Source organism: Pezoporus flaviventris, unplaced genomic scaffold (genome assembly GCF_033815535.1).
Source record: "Pezoporus flaviventris isolate CSIRO_AGI_PZ_B2104156 unplaced genomic scaffold, CSIRO_AGI_Pfla_v1 ptg000096l, whole genome shotgun sequence".
Lineage (NCBI taxonomy): Eukaryota > Metazoa > Chordata > Aves > Psittaciformes > Psittacidae > Pezoporus > Pezoporus flaviventris.
This window is the reverse complement of record NW_026892644.1, coordinates 1,178,518-1,196,653: the sequence shown is the minus strand read 5'-3', so window position 1 is coordinate 1,196,653 and position 18,136 is coordinate 1,178,518. Positions and strand designations below refer to the sequence as shown.

General features: G+C 43.1%; 1 protein-coding gene across 2 annotated transcripts in view; it reads left to right on the top strand.

The window, feature by feature from the left end:
- Positions 1–16,879, top strand: part of LOC133281107 (potassium voltage-gated channel subfamily KQT member 1-like) — a 467,184-nt gene extending 450,305 nt beyond the window's left edge. For both annotated transcript variants that reach the window (XM_061476317.1, XM_061476316.1), the window contains one exon: positions 15,561–16,879. In XM_061476317.1, coding sequence (XP_061332301.1) covers positions 15,561–15,719 — 159 coding nt within the window. In that variant the 3' untranslated portion in view covers positions 15,720–16,879. The remainder of the gene's footprint in view (positions 1–15,560) is intronic.
- Positions 16,880–18,136: the final 1,257 nt, after the last annotated feature.

The following is an 18,136-nucleotide window of genomic DNA, read 5'->3' as shown; positions in this document are numbered from 1 at the left end:
GCTTTTTAAAAAATGCATTTCATCATATAATGTTTACATTTGCTTTACATTATTACAGACTTACTGCCTCTTTGGCAGCTGAGACCTTTTAATAGTTCTGGTTTTCTTCTTTCCCTGAAAGCCGAAGGGATCCTGTCAGATTTGGAAGGGCCAGGAATTGACCCATTGTCTCTATTTGCCAAGTCCATGTCCCCCTTGTGCGGGACATGTTCATAAGCAAACGCCTCAGTGAAGTTGTTTTAACAGGACAAAGGAAAATAAATAAATAAATGAAAGCCACCAGAGCCCAGCACCTGGTGATAACAAACACATGCAGCTCAGCAGAGGGGGTGAGCAGCCCCTCAGAGAGAAACCTTTGGGCAGCACTGAGTAACCTCACCATGGCCATGCCTTGGCAGTCAGAAGCTGTGAGTCATTTTCCCTGCCCCCCCTCCAAATTATAAGGGGGAGGTTGGCTTAAGAGTCCTTAGGCATTAAAAATAATAATAACATGTGGGGTTTTCCTTTTTGCCCATCTTTCTGATGCTGGACCCCTGACTATACATTCTGCTCATGTTTTCCTGTTTCTTTCACCGCCCTTGTGGTCCAGCGCAAAGTTACATCATATTTTTAACTGCAAGCTGAGGTTCTCATCTAATCGCTTCACTCCAGGAGCTGGTGCTTAGCAAACAGTAAATATCACAAGCCTGGCAAGGAGCTCTGAGAGCTTGCACTGGTGATTGCTGCAATAACAAACTTGGATGCTTGCGCAGTGTAGAAAATAGATGCAGTGAGAAAATAAGCTTCAGTTTCAAGATATAAATCTTCCCCATTGTGAGAAATAGCTTCAGAGAACTGTTTGTTTTAATTAATAGTTGCAGAATGGTGAATAATTGGGATAAAATAACTGGCTCAAACCTTCACCTAAATCCTAAAAGACAAAAAGGGGAAAAAAAAAGCAATCCAGACATTACAAACTTCTTTTAAGATATAAAATTTCCAGCTTGCTTGTGGCTAAACATTTTCAAGTAGGAACTTATAACTAGGCTACTCAACTCAGTTTTAAAGAAGTGTCCTGACTGTAAATCTAGCTGTTCATTTAAGCTCCTATATATAGATTTAGGAAGTTTTATTTAAGGTTTCATTTCTAAAAAACATACCGTGGCTTCTTTCATAAATATAGTTTCTAATTCATATAAATATCTATATATAGTGAGAGGGATGTATGCAACTCTAAAATTCCTGGCTTCTGGCCTTGACTTGGCAGTGAAAAGAATATGTAAGGAGCTTTCTGAAAAATAAATCTTTGCATTCCTCTAGCACCTTTCACCTGAGTATCTCAAAGCAGTTTGCATGGAGGAATTATGCCATATAGGGAAATACTTTTAGACCTGCTCACCCCTTGAGGAAACTGCACCATGAAGCATACAATAGGTTTTCTGACCTGACCCAAGCTAGAAAGTGCTCTCCGTTTTCTTCATCCCGTTTGCTGCTCTCTCCATCACCTGCCTCCTGCTCCCACCCTCACAGCCAAAATCTGGTGGGGACACCCTGTGGGCTAGAAATCCTGCTGTTGCCCCCCCAGCACCTTCATTTCTCCACTCATTTCTTGCATCCCATATAGCTTCACATTTTGGAAAACACAGCCCTGATCCTAAAGGGTTTACAGGGTAAACAGACATGATTTGATGTGGGTGAGAAAGACGCTAAGTAGAGCAGTTGTCTTGCCAACACCGCCTAATCACTTTGCTTACGTGTTTTATGTCTTTCCCTCATTCTTTATCTTTTTTGTTTATTTAGATTATAAACTCTTCAGGCTGGGGATCCTGCCTCCTTTTTCTGCCTTTACAACACCTACCACAGCACGGCCCCGGAGCTGGTTGGAGCCCTGCACTGCTACCACAGTACAAACAATAATAAATAAAAACAGGACTGTGAAGAGATTATAATTAGAGCTGTGCAAAACTCAGCAGTTTTGGTTTGCATCGGTTCCTCCCTGCTGAGTCTACATTGTGTTTTGGATTTGTATGCAAAAAACCCAAGGCAAAACTCCCGAAGTGCCAAGTGTGGCTGGGTCTGGGCTCAAAATCGTGCACAAACCAGGGTGCTTTTAACAGTTCCTCCTTGAAATTATAAATCTGTCCAGGTTTACTGAAAGGTTCTTGAACGTTTGCAGATTCTGGGGGCCAGCCAACTTGTTGGTTTCATTACAAAAGTCTCTCTCAGCTCTGCTTAACATACTAATTGCCACACCACGCTGCCCTGTGGCTAACAAGAGGATATAATCTTCCCCGGCTGCAAGTGCAGACCCAGTTGTGAGCGCCACAACTGGCTTTAAAACCATATTCCAGATTGTCGCATTTGCTGGTGGTGTCCAACTGGTGTAGTAAATAGAACCATGTCCGAAGTCCTGTACCAAGGCATTTGCTCTGCCCTGGAGTATAGCACTGAATCGCCTTCAGCTGAGTAATCCCTTGCCTTGCTCCCAGTGAGTCCCCAGGAGAGGCCATCAGAAGGGAAACAATGAGTAGGGACTAGGGGAAGGCACGGTGTTTTGGCTAGCAGCATGGATGTGCAAGCCTTCACTGTTATCCCCTTGTGCACATGGTTTCTGCTCCCCTGTGCCTCTTTTTTAAGGGCTAGGGATAGAGGTGAAGGGCTTCAGCCCCAAAATAATGATGATGCTCATGCAGGGGTGGTAAGTGGAACAACACTATGCGCAAGAACTCAAATCAGGGAAAGAGGGAAAGTAACAGCCTCCCCAGACTGGGGGAAGTCCTGCACGCAGGGGATGTACACAGGTTCCATTTTGGGCTAGCAGGGTATAGGAGAGCTTTTTTAATAGCGCCTGCCAGTAAATGCACAGTACAAAAGTAGATTGAAAGTGGTTCCACTCACTGCTTGGGATGAAGAGCATCAGGCAGGTAATGCAAAGCAAGGCAGCTTCTCTGGCCAGGAGAGAGGAGGTGTGGACATCTCCCCCATCACTAGAAGAAGAGGGGAGTACCAAATGAACCTGCCCATTATAGGGCTCAGCACAGTGACAGCTATGTCCTGGTGCCCCTTCCAGAACATCCAACATCTCAGGGGCATAAAGGTCTCCCAGACTTCTTCATAGGCTGTGCAAGTGAGCCTGGCTCCTGTGGCTCCCCCACTGTCTGGCTGGGCAGGACCACATGTGCATTGGCATATGCTAAGTCACAAGTGATTGAACTAGAGCTGGCAGGAGCTTTTGCATCAAAATGCGTCTTTCCTGGCAAAATCTGCAGGATCTACTGCAGTACAGAAAATCATATTGATTTTGATGAACATTTTAGGAACAATAAAAAAAAAGTGAAGATTTGAATGGAGACATGAAAGTGTTTTCAAAATGAAAAGTTGTGAGGGCATGAATTTTGCAGTGATTTTGCCTTATTCAAATTAGTAGCAAATAATAAAGCAAAAAGCTTAGATTACATTACATTTGCTTTTACCCAGGTTTGGCATTGTCTGGGGGTCTGAAAGATATTTTTTTTTCCTCAAATCTGTTTGCAGATAGAAAATCCACTTCCTTATTAACAGTAATTAAAACCTAAGCTCAGATTCCTAGAAATAAGCAGGTTTGTGCCTCACCATGGACATTTCATCTGGTTATACCAGAGCTGAGGGAAAGCAGGGTGAAGACCCCCAGCTTTTTTGATAGGGTGCACAGTGTCTCAGCTGGAGCACAACATATAACCCTCTTCACTTACGGCTTTTGCTTTTCCCCTCTGCTCCTGTGTAACGTACAAGCAGTAAAAGAGTCATCTAAACACAGAGGAAGAGGCCTGCATGGCTTGATGATCCAGGCTGGAGACAGCTCTCCTACATGGGTAGGCTTTGCTGTGCTACACGGCTCTCCTGGGCTTTCTATTGAGTCCAGCCAAAGCTGAATCATGGACCTTTGTAGCACAGGGAGGGCAGGAGGGTGCAGCCAGGGAGGGTAGGGCCATGCCTTTCAGCAACAGCAGGGCTTAAGCATACTCTTTCATCCTGGTGTCAGGGCTCGCCATGCAGCGAAGGGAACCAAGCACAGTGGTCAGGCAGGAAAACCAGAGCCTCAATGTCACGGATTCATGGTGATGGTCAGTTTTGTTTTACACTATGTTAGTGTAGAAAGACAAGAGCCCAGTCACAGCTGGGATTTTTAATATGTGTTTAAACATGACAGTGAAAACTTTCTGAAATATTAATTAGCTAAGAGATAGATATCTTATTTTCCTTCTCGTTGATAAATGGAATTAAACAAGCTTGCTCTTGCGGGTAGAGGAGCACTCAGGCATTTTTAAATATGGCTTAGATATAGATTATATTGAGTTAGTAGATCAAAGTCATAGTTCGTGGTGAGTAAAAGTAATAAAAGAGTAGATAATGTGTAAGGTTTCAGTAGTCCCAACAGGTACCTATTTTTATTAATGAATTTTTACTTATTGACCTGAAAAAGATCTTTTTACCCCTCTGGCAGAAAGTTGTGTAAAGACCTCCATAGCTTCCCAGTTCTACCTCTAGAAACCTAAAAGAGCCAGTAACCCAAAATCTTAATTAAACTGCAGCACCAGTTTAAATTATTTTATTAAATTCTGGGACAGTGAAATCTCACCAGGCCATTCTCATATTCCTACACCTCAATGTTCATGTTAATACATGTCCCTTTTTATTGCTGTGCTTTCTTCTCTGCAATGATATATGAAAAAGAAGAGACGTGCAAGAGAAAAAAGATTGTTTCTCCAAGCAAGATCTATAATGTTCTTCTCCCCAGCAGGATTCCCTGCAGTATAAGGCGAAAGAGCTCTAAGAGCAATAATAAGTATAACTGACTTTGTTTCCCCTTAATTAACAGTGCAGTGCCTTGCAACAGAAAACTGAAGCAGGTTTCTGCTGACTTAGCATATGCCTCACGAGGAAGAAATCTATCTGGCAATTATGGCTTTGCGTCTCCCGCCCTGTCTCTTGTTGTTTGTATAAGACACCGGTACTTCTGCCACAGGCTTCTTCATACAGCTGTCCTGTCAATGCCAGCTTTCATAGGTAATCCATCTAGCTCAGCAGAGCTCACAAAAGACACCTCCCTTTCTTTGCTTTAATTAATGCCTTTTTTGAGTCTCCTCCGGGGATGTAGCCATGCTGATTTTTCTCTGTTACTTTTCAAGCACAAAAGAAATGGAAAACATCCACCACTGAGATTCTAGATTTGAAAAATCTCCTTTACTTAGTCTCCTATTCTCAGTCAGTGTTTTAAATGCACATGGGTATATATTCAGCTACAGAACATATTATGCAATTAATTCTCTAGCTTGAGAAGGAGAAAAAGACAAATCCAGTCAAATCAATTCTCCCTGCAATCTCTTATGACATTCTGCATCCACTTACTGTAGCTATAGGCAGTTAATGCACTGATTTATGCTGTCACATCCCACCTATTGATCAATCTCAGCTCAAGTCATAAACCGTTTCTTGCTGCATAGTTGCTTTTCCTGCAGTTTATGCCTCTGGCTTTTGCTCATCTGGGACCAAATACTGTGGCTTGATATGTCTGTCAGACAGACACCCTCAACGCTGGGTCACTGTGGCTGCAAAACTGGATCAGACCGTCCAGACTACACCCATTCACCATGACTTCTTCCAGAATTCATTGAAAAATACATGTGTGGCAGTCAGTGCAGTTAATCAGGCCTGATACACACAAGCAAGCTTGTAAAATACATCAAGTGACAGATAAACCAGGAAGGCTAAAACCAAACGTTTCAGCAAAGCATGTTTGTATCAGTAAGAATCAAAAATTGCTACACCCTCCATCAGCACTGCCTGATAATATTTTACTTGTTTTGGGTTTCTGTGTTTTAATGAGCTAACAGTGGTGTTTTGTAATCCTCATGATTTAAATACATAACACCACATTGTGCTTCTGTAGCTTCTTCTTCAAATTATGTTGTGTGTGTTAAGCAAGGCTTGCGGCATCCTTCAAAGGGTGTGAGAGTTTCAGTGAAAACTACATCAAGGTGACTCTAGAGACTTGTCCCATGCCAATTAAAGAAATAAAAGGAGAAGTTTTCATCCACTGTTTTCAACAGTGCATAGTACAAAGGTACAGTCTTCACTTTCCAAGACCCTTATGAGTTAGCTCCTATCAAGCTTACTTCATCGCTTTCACTGAAGTAGGGCACACCAAAATGAGTGTCCAGGCACTGGTTTGCTGGGAGCGATGAAAGGCATGTTATAGGCTTGATTTCCTGACATCAGCACAAATCAGTGCACAGACTAGCCCTTAGTTTTGCTACAGGGTTTGGCTATGATGGTACAATGATTCTTACTCAGAGCTGAAAACAGAAGCCCAGACAATGCCCTCCCACTGACACCCTCTGATCCCCAGACAATCATCCTTTTGTTTCCAGGCTAATTTTTTTTTCCTAGCAAGAACATTGTGCCACACTACAAGTTTTGCTCTGTAATGTCCATTTCAATCCCCAACAAACCAACGGTAGGAATGATAAAGGAGCACCACCATCTTCTCTCTGTCCTCTTCCAACAGGGACTGATTTACCCTTTTCCAGTACGACTTCCTTCCTTCCTACAGCCGTAATTTCAGTCTCCATTTTAGATTACTCTTATCTTTTGTAGGTCAGTCTTCAGACATAAAGCAACCTAATTTCATGTGATTTCATGTCAGAAAGATAAGAAATGGCAGATTATTTGATCTATGTGGTTAACAAACATTATAGAATCACAGAATGGTTTGGCTTGGAAGGGACCTTAAAGCTCACCTAGTTCCAACCTCCTGCCACAGTCAGGGACAGCTTCCACTAGACCAGGTTGCTCAAAGCCCTGTCCAACCTGGCCTTGAACACTGGTCTTGTCCTACAAGAGCTGCCTGGAACTTTTCTAGTACCTACATGTCTTGCTATCTAGATCACCAGCACTGTAATGCCTGTGCTCCTCCCAGTAATAACACTCCCTCTCTTCCTCTCTCTTTGCTTTTGTTGCCAACCTATAAGAAGAGATGGGCTGATAACTTGAAGTAAAGCTTTGTGTATGTGAGTGTCAATGGAGGGCAGTTGTATATCGATATCTGTAATAAACAAGTTAAAGATAAACACGTTACCTTGTCATACACAGACCTTTGGCTGTGCTAACTAAATGCTGACTTAGCTAGATGTCAGGTCAGTAGGCCTGGGCTATGGGATTTCAGTGCAAGTAAGTAATCCTTGCAACTAAGCTGAGAGGAAACAAACCAGCTGCAGCACAGTCCAAAGTATCCTCCCCATACCACAACAACTGGTAAAGCTTATCTAGCCATGAGACTGGTGAGGTTAGATTTTGTTCTTATGGAATAGATTTAATAGAGCTCAAAAAAAGCAAAAATAAATGCAAAACAAAGCGAGTACAGAAGGCTCAGTGCTGCAATTACTTTGTCTTGTTTTTCTCTGTCCAGTATTGTTTAGAGATTTAAAAACTAAATTAATCAGCATCTTGGAGCATGAGTTCCAAGGCTGCTTTATTGTGAAATGAAGGTGTGACTCACAGTAGCTGCCTATCCACCTCTGAGGCTGGACGAGCTTTGTTATTCTTGCGTGGTGTTTCTTTCCATGCTGGTTTTGCAGCAGGACTTGTAGCCACACAATGTAATGAGCTGAGAAATGGCAGTGCGTCATCCAGGGTGTGCCTGAAGAGCGATGTCGCAAAGAGAGATGGCAAGATTACAGGGAGAATCTGGGCAGGATCTGGAGAAGGAGGGTGAAGAATGAAACGTCCTGCAACAACAAAAATAACCATTCATGTATGGAAATCAGGAGAAAAAGGGTTCTGCAAAGTCTCATTTACCTACAGAGGGAAAATCAAGGGAAAAAAATTAATGTTCCAAAGCACTGGCTGCAAACAGACACACAGGTGCATGAGCAAATAGCCAAAATGATACAAACTCCCACACTAGTTACAACACAGCCCAGTGCTGCTGCATAACGGCAGCTATGGACAGTTACGATCGCAACTAAACACTCAAAGAATGGCACCACTTGAATTTCTTCAACTAGAATAAGTACTTCTGGGAGCTGTAGAAATTACACTGCCTGGCTTCCTGTGGCTCTATATTTTGTGGTTGATTATCTGAGGCTAATAAGGGGCAAGAACTGAATAAAGCTTTTCCTGTGGTCAGGGTATCCTGTGTGGATTCTCCGGGGTCTAATAATACAATTCACCTTCCTCTTCTGCCCTTCCTTCAATGAGGCACTAATCTGGATGTCTGTCTTCTGCATGAGTGCCAGACTTTCAGAAATCTGTAAGGACTTTGTCTCCTTGGCAAATGTATCTGAAACTCGCCATCTTACTTCAAAGCTGCTGTGGGAAAATATACATAGATACATCATCAGCTAAACCTCGTTAGCGTAGGAATTCATTTTAAATAAAGTCACACCTTCCCTGAAGCAGTAACACTGATAACATAACCTGTGCGCTGACCAAGCCCGCTTTGGAAACCCAGGGCTGAACTCTTGAGGGTTGCTTATCAGTTAAGCAAATGGCATCTTTCTTACACCAGAAGCAGCAATCACAGGCACTGGTCTTACTGCAGAGCTTCATCAGTGCAACATAGGAAATATAAAAATATAATGCTCACCAAAAGGGTACCAACAGGAAATACCCCAGGAACAAAGTGCAGAGGGATAGACCTTTGTGTTTTCATTTTAACAGGAAAGGTAGATGGAAAACAAAATAAATGAACCTATACTTAAAATAAATATTACTGTATTCTAGGCCACCAAAGGTTATAACACCTGACCTAAGAATGGGTGGGGATGTTTGGGATAAAGGAAGGGAGGCCTGGAAAATTGTGGACTTATCTAGATAAGTTTCATGGAATGAAAACAAACAACCGATATCTGCTAAGGGGTACACGGAATAAGTCAAACAAGACAGTCTGGTGGTTTATGTATTTTTTGGTGCTCATGGAGAGCTGGGTCTGACAGAACAAAAGTTGTCATGGAGGTGGGCTTTGTGTAGCTTCTACTCATGTACCTGTTTACCTGACCTTTGAGGTTAGTGGCAAAATCTCACACTGACTGAAGCTGGTCTTTCTATGCTGTTTGCACCCTCAGCAGAATGAAGCAAGATGCTGCACAGTTCAGCGTTAGGGCAGGGAGTGCTGGCAGTTGGCTATGAGGCATTGACATACCACAATGAGATGTTTCCCTGTGTATGTGGCACCTGGCAAACTTTCTTTGGGATACAGCATCACTTTAGGATTGAGGCCAATTCCGAATCTGTTACAGCTCATCCCCGAAACAGCCAGTTAATGGGAGCCCGTTCATCAAAGCCCTCTTGTTGTTGTTGTTGCTGTTTTAAGAGAAGATACAAGCTGCTAGTTCTCTGCTGATATAAACGCCAAAGTCATTTCATGCAGGATACTATGGTAGATGCCAATTATCACTCCTTAGAGACTTGAAAAATGGTGGTGTAGATATATTTCTGTGCATATGTGTGTATGAGTACTTTAGAAGACTCCAAAAGCTTATCCTAAAGGTATAGTCTTGCAAACTGTTGACCATTCTGGCTCCAGCCCAGCAAAGCACTTAAATATTTGGTGAACTCAGCAAGACTCTTCACATACTTCAAGCTAACACATCCATAAGCACTTTATTGGGCCAGGTTCACAGAGGCTGCACTAGAGCTGCACCTTGCACAAGAGAAATTTCCCCAAGCTAGTCGTGGTCTCTGTAGTGGTGTGGCCAACAGGCTACATCAGCATTAGCATAGTCCAGCCATGCTAAAAAGGAAAAAAGAACCAGTTTTAGTGGCTTCAGCATTTTACCTCACTGAAATTTCCCTAAGAGGGGATAAGCAAGGAGAGAGGGAGGCAGTTTTGTATGCAGGGCTGTGGAGAAAAGATTTCCCTTCCCAGAATCAGCAGTCTCTGGACAGCAATAAATCCACACAGGGGCGTGCAAAAAAATAAAGCAATTCCAAAAATCAACAATTCAGACTTCAAACTGTACGATAGGCAATCAGTATGTTTGAATAATTGGGTGCAACTGTAGGCAGAGAGAAGCTACAAGACCAGATGTGCATATAAAGCTAAACACAGGCTTTACAGAATCTAATCAAATCAGTCCACCATCTGGTATGAGAAGAAAAATTGTGTGACAGACCTGGTCGACATGAGAAAATGGCATGAATTTCTGGATAACGAGCTTAAGCTAAATCAATATGTTACACAAGTCAGAAGTGGAAGCATCCATAAAATGGATTGCAATGGTTCAACTATATCACATCTGATTTTACTAAATTAATACGATTTTCTCCTGTGAACTAGACCTTAGGTGACCTATCACAAATAACAAGTTGGGGATATTCAGAAAGAAGTATATGAAAGTGTTTGCTCAGGGCAAACAAAGGTTCACAGATTTTGTTCCCCATACAAAATAAATCCTACCCATCAGAAAACGGTTTTCCAAGCAGCTGGTGTTAGAGCCCTCGAATAAGTCAGAGCTGCAGGGAGTTGATCCTTCTTGATTTTATCTATCTTAGGAGACAGGAGCTGCAGCAAAGGCTGGAATCAGATGAAATGGTAGAGTCTTGTGAGAGGACATGTCTACATGATGGAAAGCCTTTGATCCCAGAGTTGGGCTATTGCTAGAGAAGGGGTGTCCAGTGGGCTAAACTGAAGACTCTAGTGGTTTGGAAACCCTGCCCTGGGATGTTGTGTTTGCATGATCATGGCAGCTCTAGCCCCAGATGTGATTGACTTTGCAGTGTCAGATGGGAAACCTCACGTAACACCTTTCAGAAGGGACTTCTGGTAATGACCTTACTTGCCTCCTGTGGCCCACTGTGCTTTGGTGGCTCTTGGTCATCTGTGCTTAGGTTTGCAGTTTGTTGTGGGATGAGGGCTGCGTGTTGAGGAGAGGAAGCCTGGATATCTTGTGAAGCTTCCAGAACCAAAGTACCCATCATACAGTGGCTCCGATAGCTGGGGATGGGGCTCAACTGTGCAGTATCTCTTCCAGTCCTCCACCCCTGCCACCACAACTTGGGCACAACTTCATGGTTTTCCCCACTTGAGTGATGCGAAGAGGAAGCCAAAGTCAATCCAGCTTAACCAAAAGCAGAACTTGCTGTTGCTCCATGATTGGTAACACAAATTGGGCTGGCTTTTCTCCCTCCTCCGTTTCGTTCTGCATCCCAGGTAGCAGCAGCCCAGACATGTTGCAGGCAACTGTATGAAGGCTGTACAGCTCAGCTGTTTTGATCAGTTCATGTAGGACTGCTACAGGCAGGCAGAGAGCAGAGCCTTTAGGAGGTGACAGCAACTTGGTATGATTTACAGGGTTTAGCTTTTGATACAAAGCTCCACTCACTTAGCAACATATGAGGGTGTTTGTGGGTTTACAGATTTACTTCAGTGCCCCAGCAGACCATCTTCCCCTTCTGCTACTCCTCTGGAAACAGTTCACTTCAGTGTGTTGTGCATATAGTTGATACTGGCTTTCTCAGCCTCCAGAAATCATATCAAAAAGATAGGTAGGCAAAACCTGCGAGGAAGGATTTTTCTGCCTTAAAGTAAGAGGATTTGGGGGAGACCATGCGGCTACTCCAACTGAGTTTTCTACACGTGCATTTTGTTTATGGTGTGCATGTGCAAAACATGTCAGGGAAAAAGCTGTCAGGGGAGTTAGGAATCTGTCCACCATGTGGCAAATCCCCAGCATAGAATCGCAGAATCATAAAATCACATAGGTTAGAAAAGACCTTTAAGATCATCAAGTCCAACCGTTAAACCCAGCACTATCAAGTCCACCACTAAACCACATCCCTAAGCACCACATCTATACCGCTTTAGTCATGTGTCAACGTATTAGTGTCAGGCTCCTCAAGGAAAAAAGTATATCCCAATCTAAATGCTTGCCTTAGATAGGTCACCTCAACTAGTGTTAAAGGGAGTCTCTTCAGTTTTAAAAATGGGGGGTAAGGGGAATGGCTTTAATGGATTTAAATGACCTTAAATCATGTTTCCAAACCAGTTTTTTCTTCCTCAAAAATGAAACATTGTGACACTAGCAAAATGGTATTATTCTTCCCCAACTGTAATGAATTCTTAAATGCACGAGGCAAGTATATTTCTAATAATCAAACTCCAGATCGCTAAAATAGCTCTCATCCTCCACACTGCTGCCATTCCTAGGGTCTCCTTCTCCACAAGGTATTTCTACAGCAGGAGCCCACCAAGGTAAAAAGAGGCATTTAGAGACACCAGCTTTCAGAAACAGAGGCTCAAAAGCAGCCTCAACCAGTGCATAGGTATTGAAAGCCAACCTGGTGCTCAAGGTGAAGAGCAGGGACACCCTGCGTCCCACAGGTTGGGTGACCCAGTTCATGGCTTGCTGTAATTCACTGGAGTTGGCTGCAAGGCATGTTCTTTGTCTAACAGTCCTGCATGTCACCATGGAGTCCAGCCCCCTTTCACAGGGAGATGTTAAAATGAACGCACATTTCAACACTCCTTCAGCTCACCTCATAGCCCCAATAACAACAGCGTAACATTTTAAACTGCCTTTGCAAGTCCCCTTTCTACAGGGCAGTTGAAAGGATATAAAGGCATTTTAACAATCTTATAGCTCGTCTCCGAAGTGCCTTTGTGATGAGGGAGAACAGACGTTTTGTTGCCGTTTGCCCATGGACAGCTGCCAAACTCACCTGTCTCCACCGAGGGCCGTATCGCATCTCTCTGGAAACTCTGCAGCCAGCCCTGGATGGCTTCTCACTTTACTCAGCTGAAAAACACACTGCACAATTTAACCCTTTGCCTGCGTGCTTGCCTGGGTGTGTTACTCAAAACCGACAACTCAAGGAAAGTAATAGCTGCTAGGTGGTTTTGGAGAAACCCAAAACCCTTCCCCCATGTGAAGCCCTGCAAGTTATCCTATGGGCTTCAGTCAAGCCACAGCTCCCTTTTTCTCAGTCCTTAATCACAGTTAACCAGCCTCCAAATTTGACCCCTTTTTACTAGGCTCCAATTTGACAAGGTACTTAAGAATTTGTCTTTCTGACTAAAGTTTTGCCAGTCTGGTTGTATGTTCAAAGTAAGGCATATTTTAAAGCATCTAAAGTCAGAAGGTGGTAGCTTAAGCCTGTGTATAAAATACAAAGTTAAGGATTAGAAGAGATCTGCCACTGACCACATCTTCTTATGGGTTGCTTAATTTTGTGGGGTCCTGCTTCTAATCTTTCAAATGATTACTAAAACCTTCCCACGTATATGGTTGGCACAGGAGAAATTAGTAGATTAATTTGTTAAGGTTCAGGAAATACTTGCAGATCCTCGTGTGTCAGAAGTTCAGTGCAATGTACTCCCTTCTGTATTAATTTCTCATTTTCCCTCCCTACAAATGAATATTTACATTCTCCACCCTCCTTTTCTCCTGGAAAGAAAAGTGCATAAAATTAATGCATTACATTCTTTCACTGAGTTGGCAAAATCCAGAGAAATGCAGCAAGTTTAAATGACATGGAATATGCAGGCATAGATTATCTAACATCAAGTGTGCAGATCAAAATCAACAAAGCCTCACAAAAGAAAGCCCCAAAAGATCTTTCATCTTCCTGATCCCATTTCCCTGCCTACACCTCTTTTTACCCTCCTGTAAATGTATTAGTTCTGCTTTAGTTTCTGCTCTGTTCTACGTTTCTGCTTCAGAAAGATTCTGTTGAGTCATTACCAGCATAGCCAAACAGGCTTTTCAAGAATGAAGGAGAAAATAAAGGCTGTGGTTTTCAAATTAGTTCAATGCTGCTTAACCCTTAAACCACTAGTGACTTCCAGACTCCCAACCAAGTTAATGCTGAGCAGAACATGTAGCTGTGGTGCCTGAAATGAAAGCACGGTCAGCGCTTCTGTCGGTGACCATGCCAGAAAGACCTGCCACAGCAGCATCAACCGCTGTCTCCCAGCAGCTCACTACACATGGGAAAAGGCAGAAGTGCCACTGGCAGCATGGGGTCAGGCTGGCAGGGAGAGGGGCTTTTCAACTAGGAGATAGTAGTAATGAAAACAGAAATGAAAGAGAGACAAGCACATCTCTCCCTCCATGAGGTAAGAGAGATACTCCAGTCCTTCTTCACTCAACAGGTTGCATCCAGGAGAAAATAGTGGTTGCCAAAATCATATAACTTGAATAAACTCCTGGTACCTTGAGGTTTGAGGGGGCCCCAGGGAAGCCGACACTTAGAGTGAGAAAAGGGGAAAGAGGATAAGGTGATTTTCTTTGCCTTGGTTTTTAGAGCAATCTCAGCCTGCTAAGCTTTCAGTCCCTGCTGCCAATGGCTATTTCCAGTTATCTTTGCACAGAAAAAGGCTAGAATCCTTCTCTCTCTCTTTCTCTCTGTTTCCCTTTTTAATGAAAGCTCAGTTTAGATCTGATACTACTCTAAAAGCTTTGCTATCAAAGTTTATTAGACCCACTGGGACAGATCACAGTTTTCAGAGGCTCAGAGTTTCACAGCAGATAACTGTAAAGTGAACCATCCAATGTTCTTCAAAATGCTCATTTTTCTTGGGCTCATCTATTACACAAAGCTGCATTGTATTCAAGCATCATTAGAAGCGATCCCAGTTGATTACAAGATGTTGGCCACAGTTTTGCCTTTAGAGCAAACTAGAGCAGTCAACAGTCCCCAGCCTGTCCCACTGGCTGTTGCTAAACTGAGCGGGATGCCATTTGCAGTGAAGGCAAGATTACAGTGCAATGGGATAATGCTCGCTTGGCACTCTTAGAAAAGGCCAGAATTTCAGAAGAGGGAAGTATGAGGGCAGCATCCCTTTAAAAATACAAATTTGCCTTTCCCTGCTAAATAAATAATAACTAGAAAAGAATTCTGCCTAGAGACTGTGCCTGAGAAATTTCATCTGGAAAGCAAAGAATTGAGAGGAGGGATTAGCATGTCAAGCTTCCTATAGAACGGTTGCTCTTGTTTTTTAATGTAGTCATTGGTATTATTATGTGGTTTTTAGTAGGCTATCCTCCTAACAATGCATGGGAATAAACACCATATCTGGTAGAATCTCTGACTGTAACATGTATCACTGAGGCACTGTTTACAGCGTGAAGGGAGGGGAGCTGCTTCATTTCCCAGGACAGCAGTGGAAAGCATGATGTCCTGTAACTAAGGGTGGTGAAGCACTGGGAGAGGTAGTGGGAAAAAGCACTCACGATAAACCAAAGTGTGAAAGAGAGTTTCAGGGCAGATATTTGCAGGATGCATCATCACCAGGAGAAGCTGGCAACCCTGGGAAAAGGCTGAGGGACAAAACAGCAGGCTCAAGTGGTCAAGTCCTCAGGCCACCAATGTCCTGTCCTGCTGCCACTTCACATGGTCTTGTACCCTTCCCTGTGACAGCATAGTGTCTTTCCATCTTTCTAGAGCAACAGGCTAGAAAACATTCAGAGGAGCTGCTGGTTTTCAGATGCCCGTGCTCCCTGCCAGGCTTTATCCATCCAGAGCTTCTGGCCACTGAATACCTTTCAACAGAAGCATGTGTAGCCATTTGACAGCTCATCTGCTTTCTGATTCCTTAACAGGTCTCGCAGATGGACCAGAAGCTGGATGACATCCTGAACACGCTCCAGGCTCAGTTGGGGGATCAGCTACAGGCACAGATGTCAGGGCAAGCCACCCCACCTATCAGACAGCTACAGCAGACAATCCCTGCTTCCCCCACAGCGAACCAGAATATCTGAAAGCCAGAGGACAACCACATGTCACCCTCTCACTCTTCGATGTCCGGTTATTTTCAGGTCTTGGTGTCTCAGGATTTGACTGTGTCATGTGTGAAATTAAATACTCTGCTGTAGTAGATTAAATAAAGCAATGAGAAGCAGCAACAAGAAACCAATCATGACCCTAGGAGACCACATAAGTTTTGCACCTGTTTTATTAGCCATCTTTAGCTAACCCCTTCAGCCTACGGTGGTCCCACACAGCCAGCCCCATTTAGGCTGACTGCACACACACAGGGCACGCTATTGAGGTAAGCATCCGAGTGAGTGTTAGGATGACCCATTCCTGAGCACAGAAGGGGAAAAGGACTGTGTTTTTTGGCATTTAATCACTAAGTTTAATGCTCACAGCATGTCCAAAAGGGGAGAAAGAGCCAGCATCTGAAGATGAAACAAATGGAAATCAGTGAACAGGAAAATTAAGCAGCATGTTTTGACTTCTACCAAGCAGTGAGGGGAGATTTATATGCTAGTGCGAATGACAAAGTAAAGACAACAGGCTACTGATTAAAAATATGGAAGTGTACACAGGCTGGTTGACATATGAAAGACTGAAGCAAAGACTTCAGCTAATTAAAGCAAAGGGTTGCAAATGAGATGAGATGCATGTTGGAACAGACAGGCAAGGGAGATAGTATCTGCGTAGGCTTACTGCACAAGAACACTGTAATAGCTATCAGCTACTCTGATGACTGTTATGCAAAACGTTCTCAAGCTTTTACCTTCATTCAGCAGCAGTTGTTGACTCCAGTTACCTTAATTTTAACAAAAGAAACCTGTATGGAAATTGGCTGTGAAATATATGTAAAGCTCGTTTCAAATCACTGAGTAACAGGGTACTGCAGGAGGGCTGCAGCTGGGATGGAGCATGGCAGGGTTTCTTAAAGAAAACAGACATGCACACACTGTTGATGAAAGTTAATCTCTGTTTAAATAAACTGCTGTATATAATCTTAAATGCTAGATACTCTTTTTTTCCTCGTAATCTGGCTGTAAGTTGAGTGCAGATGCTGGCTGATATACTGTCACTGTATATGTGAAATGGATCTTACCTGCCACTCCAGAAAAGGGACGATACAACACTGTTGCTAAATGTGTAAATAATAAACCAAGCTAAAAAGGGTGTAGTGTTATTTACTCAAGTCTTTTTAATATATTTGCATACCAAACCATTTGAATGAAAATAAGTCTGCAGAGCAAAGACCTGCTGCCTGGGAAATCCTAAATATATTCTATTCCCACTCATATCCATGGAAGCAAAGCCTGCACTGCATTTAAAAGCAACCTGAAAGACTGGTCCCTTAATAAGCATTTCTTTGGACCAATAAGTGGTCCATTTCAATGTAATCAAGTTAGTTTCTAACTATTACCTGTCCCTTTAAAACTCTTTTCCCAGGTTTGTGTGTCTGGGAATTCAAGCTTGGAAAGAGCACAATGAGACTGATTCCAATCTTTAGATTGCAGGAGCGTCTTAGACAGAATGGTAATGATGTGTGAGAGGCAATAAAAAAAAAAAAAAACAAAAAAAAAACCAAACCAGCAGTGTGGTTTTAATTAAATCAGCTGACAAGCCACCGTTCCATCTTGTCTGATTACTACAGAGTTACTGAACATGACCAAATACAGCATGTAACATGGGAAAACGGTAAACAATGCCTGACAGAGCATTGAGCTGCTCCTCGCTTTCAATCAGGGTCATGAGCTTCTGCAATGGTCCTTCATATAACCTCACTGACTCCAGCCACTCAGAGCTAAATGGGAAACTGGACAGCAAAGGAAGGTACTGCTTCATCAGCCTCAGGTAAAAGATATCCCTGGATATCCCTTTGCTGCAGAGGTTCAGAAGATGAGGAGTACTGCTTTCAGCAGAAGGGCTCAGAGACTTCTGAGACGGACACTAGGTGAAACTTCCTTCTGGTACACTGCAGATACTTGTGTGAGGGGTATGAACAGTCACTGTTTGGTGGACTGAAGAATGCAACAGTATTTTACTTAATGATGAGTCTCAATAGAAGTGTTAAGGCACTATGCATACAGTAACACCTACTACTCTGAAGTGCCTGGAAAACACACTAAACACCCTTCCCCAGAAAATTCAGTTAAATAAAACACAAGTGGTCTCAGCTATGAAGAGTGTCAGAAGGGATGAGTGGGTGAGAGGGAAGGATAAAGAGGCAGAAGTCCCTTCAGATAAAAGGATGCGTGCCAGTGTGTGTGTGCGTGTGAACTTGTCTTTTTTTTTAAACACAAGCCAAAGTTTTCCCAGCAAGTCTTCAGTGAGACCACAAGGGTTTGAAATTCCAGCAGGGCTGGCCATCCATCCGCTTTACAGGCGGCCACTGGGAACACTGCAATGTGGTATAGCATGTCCAGACAGC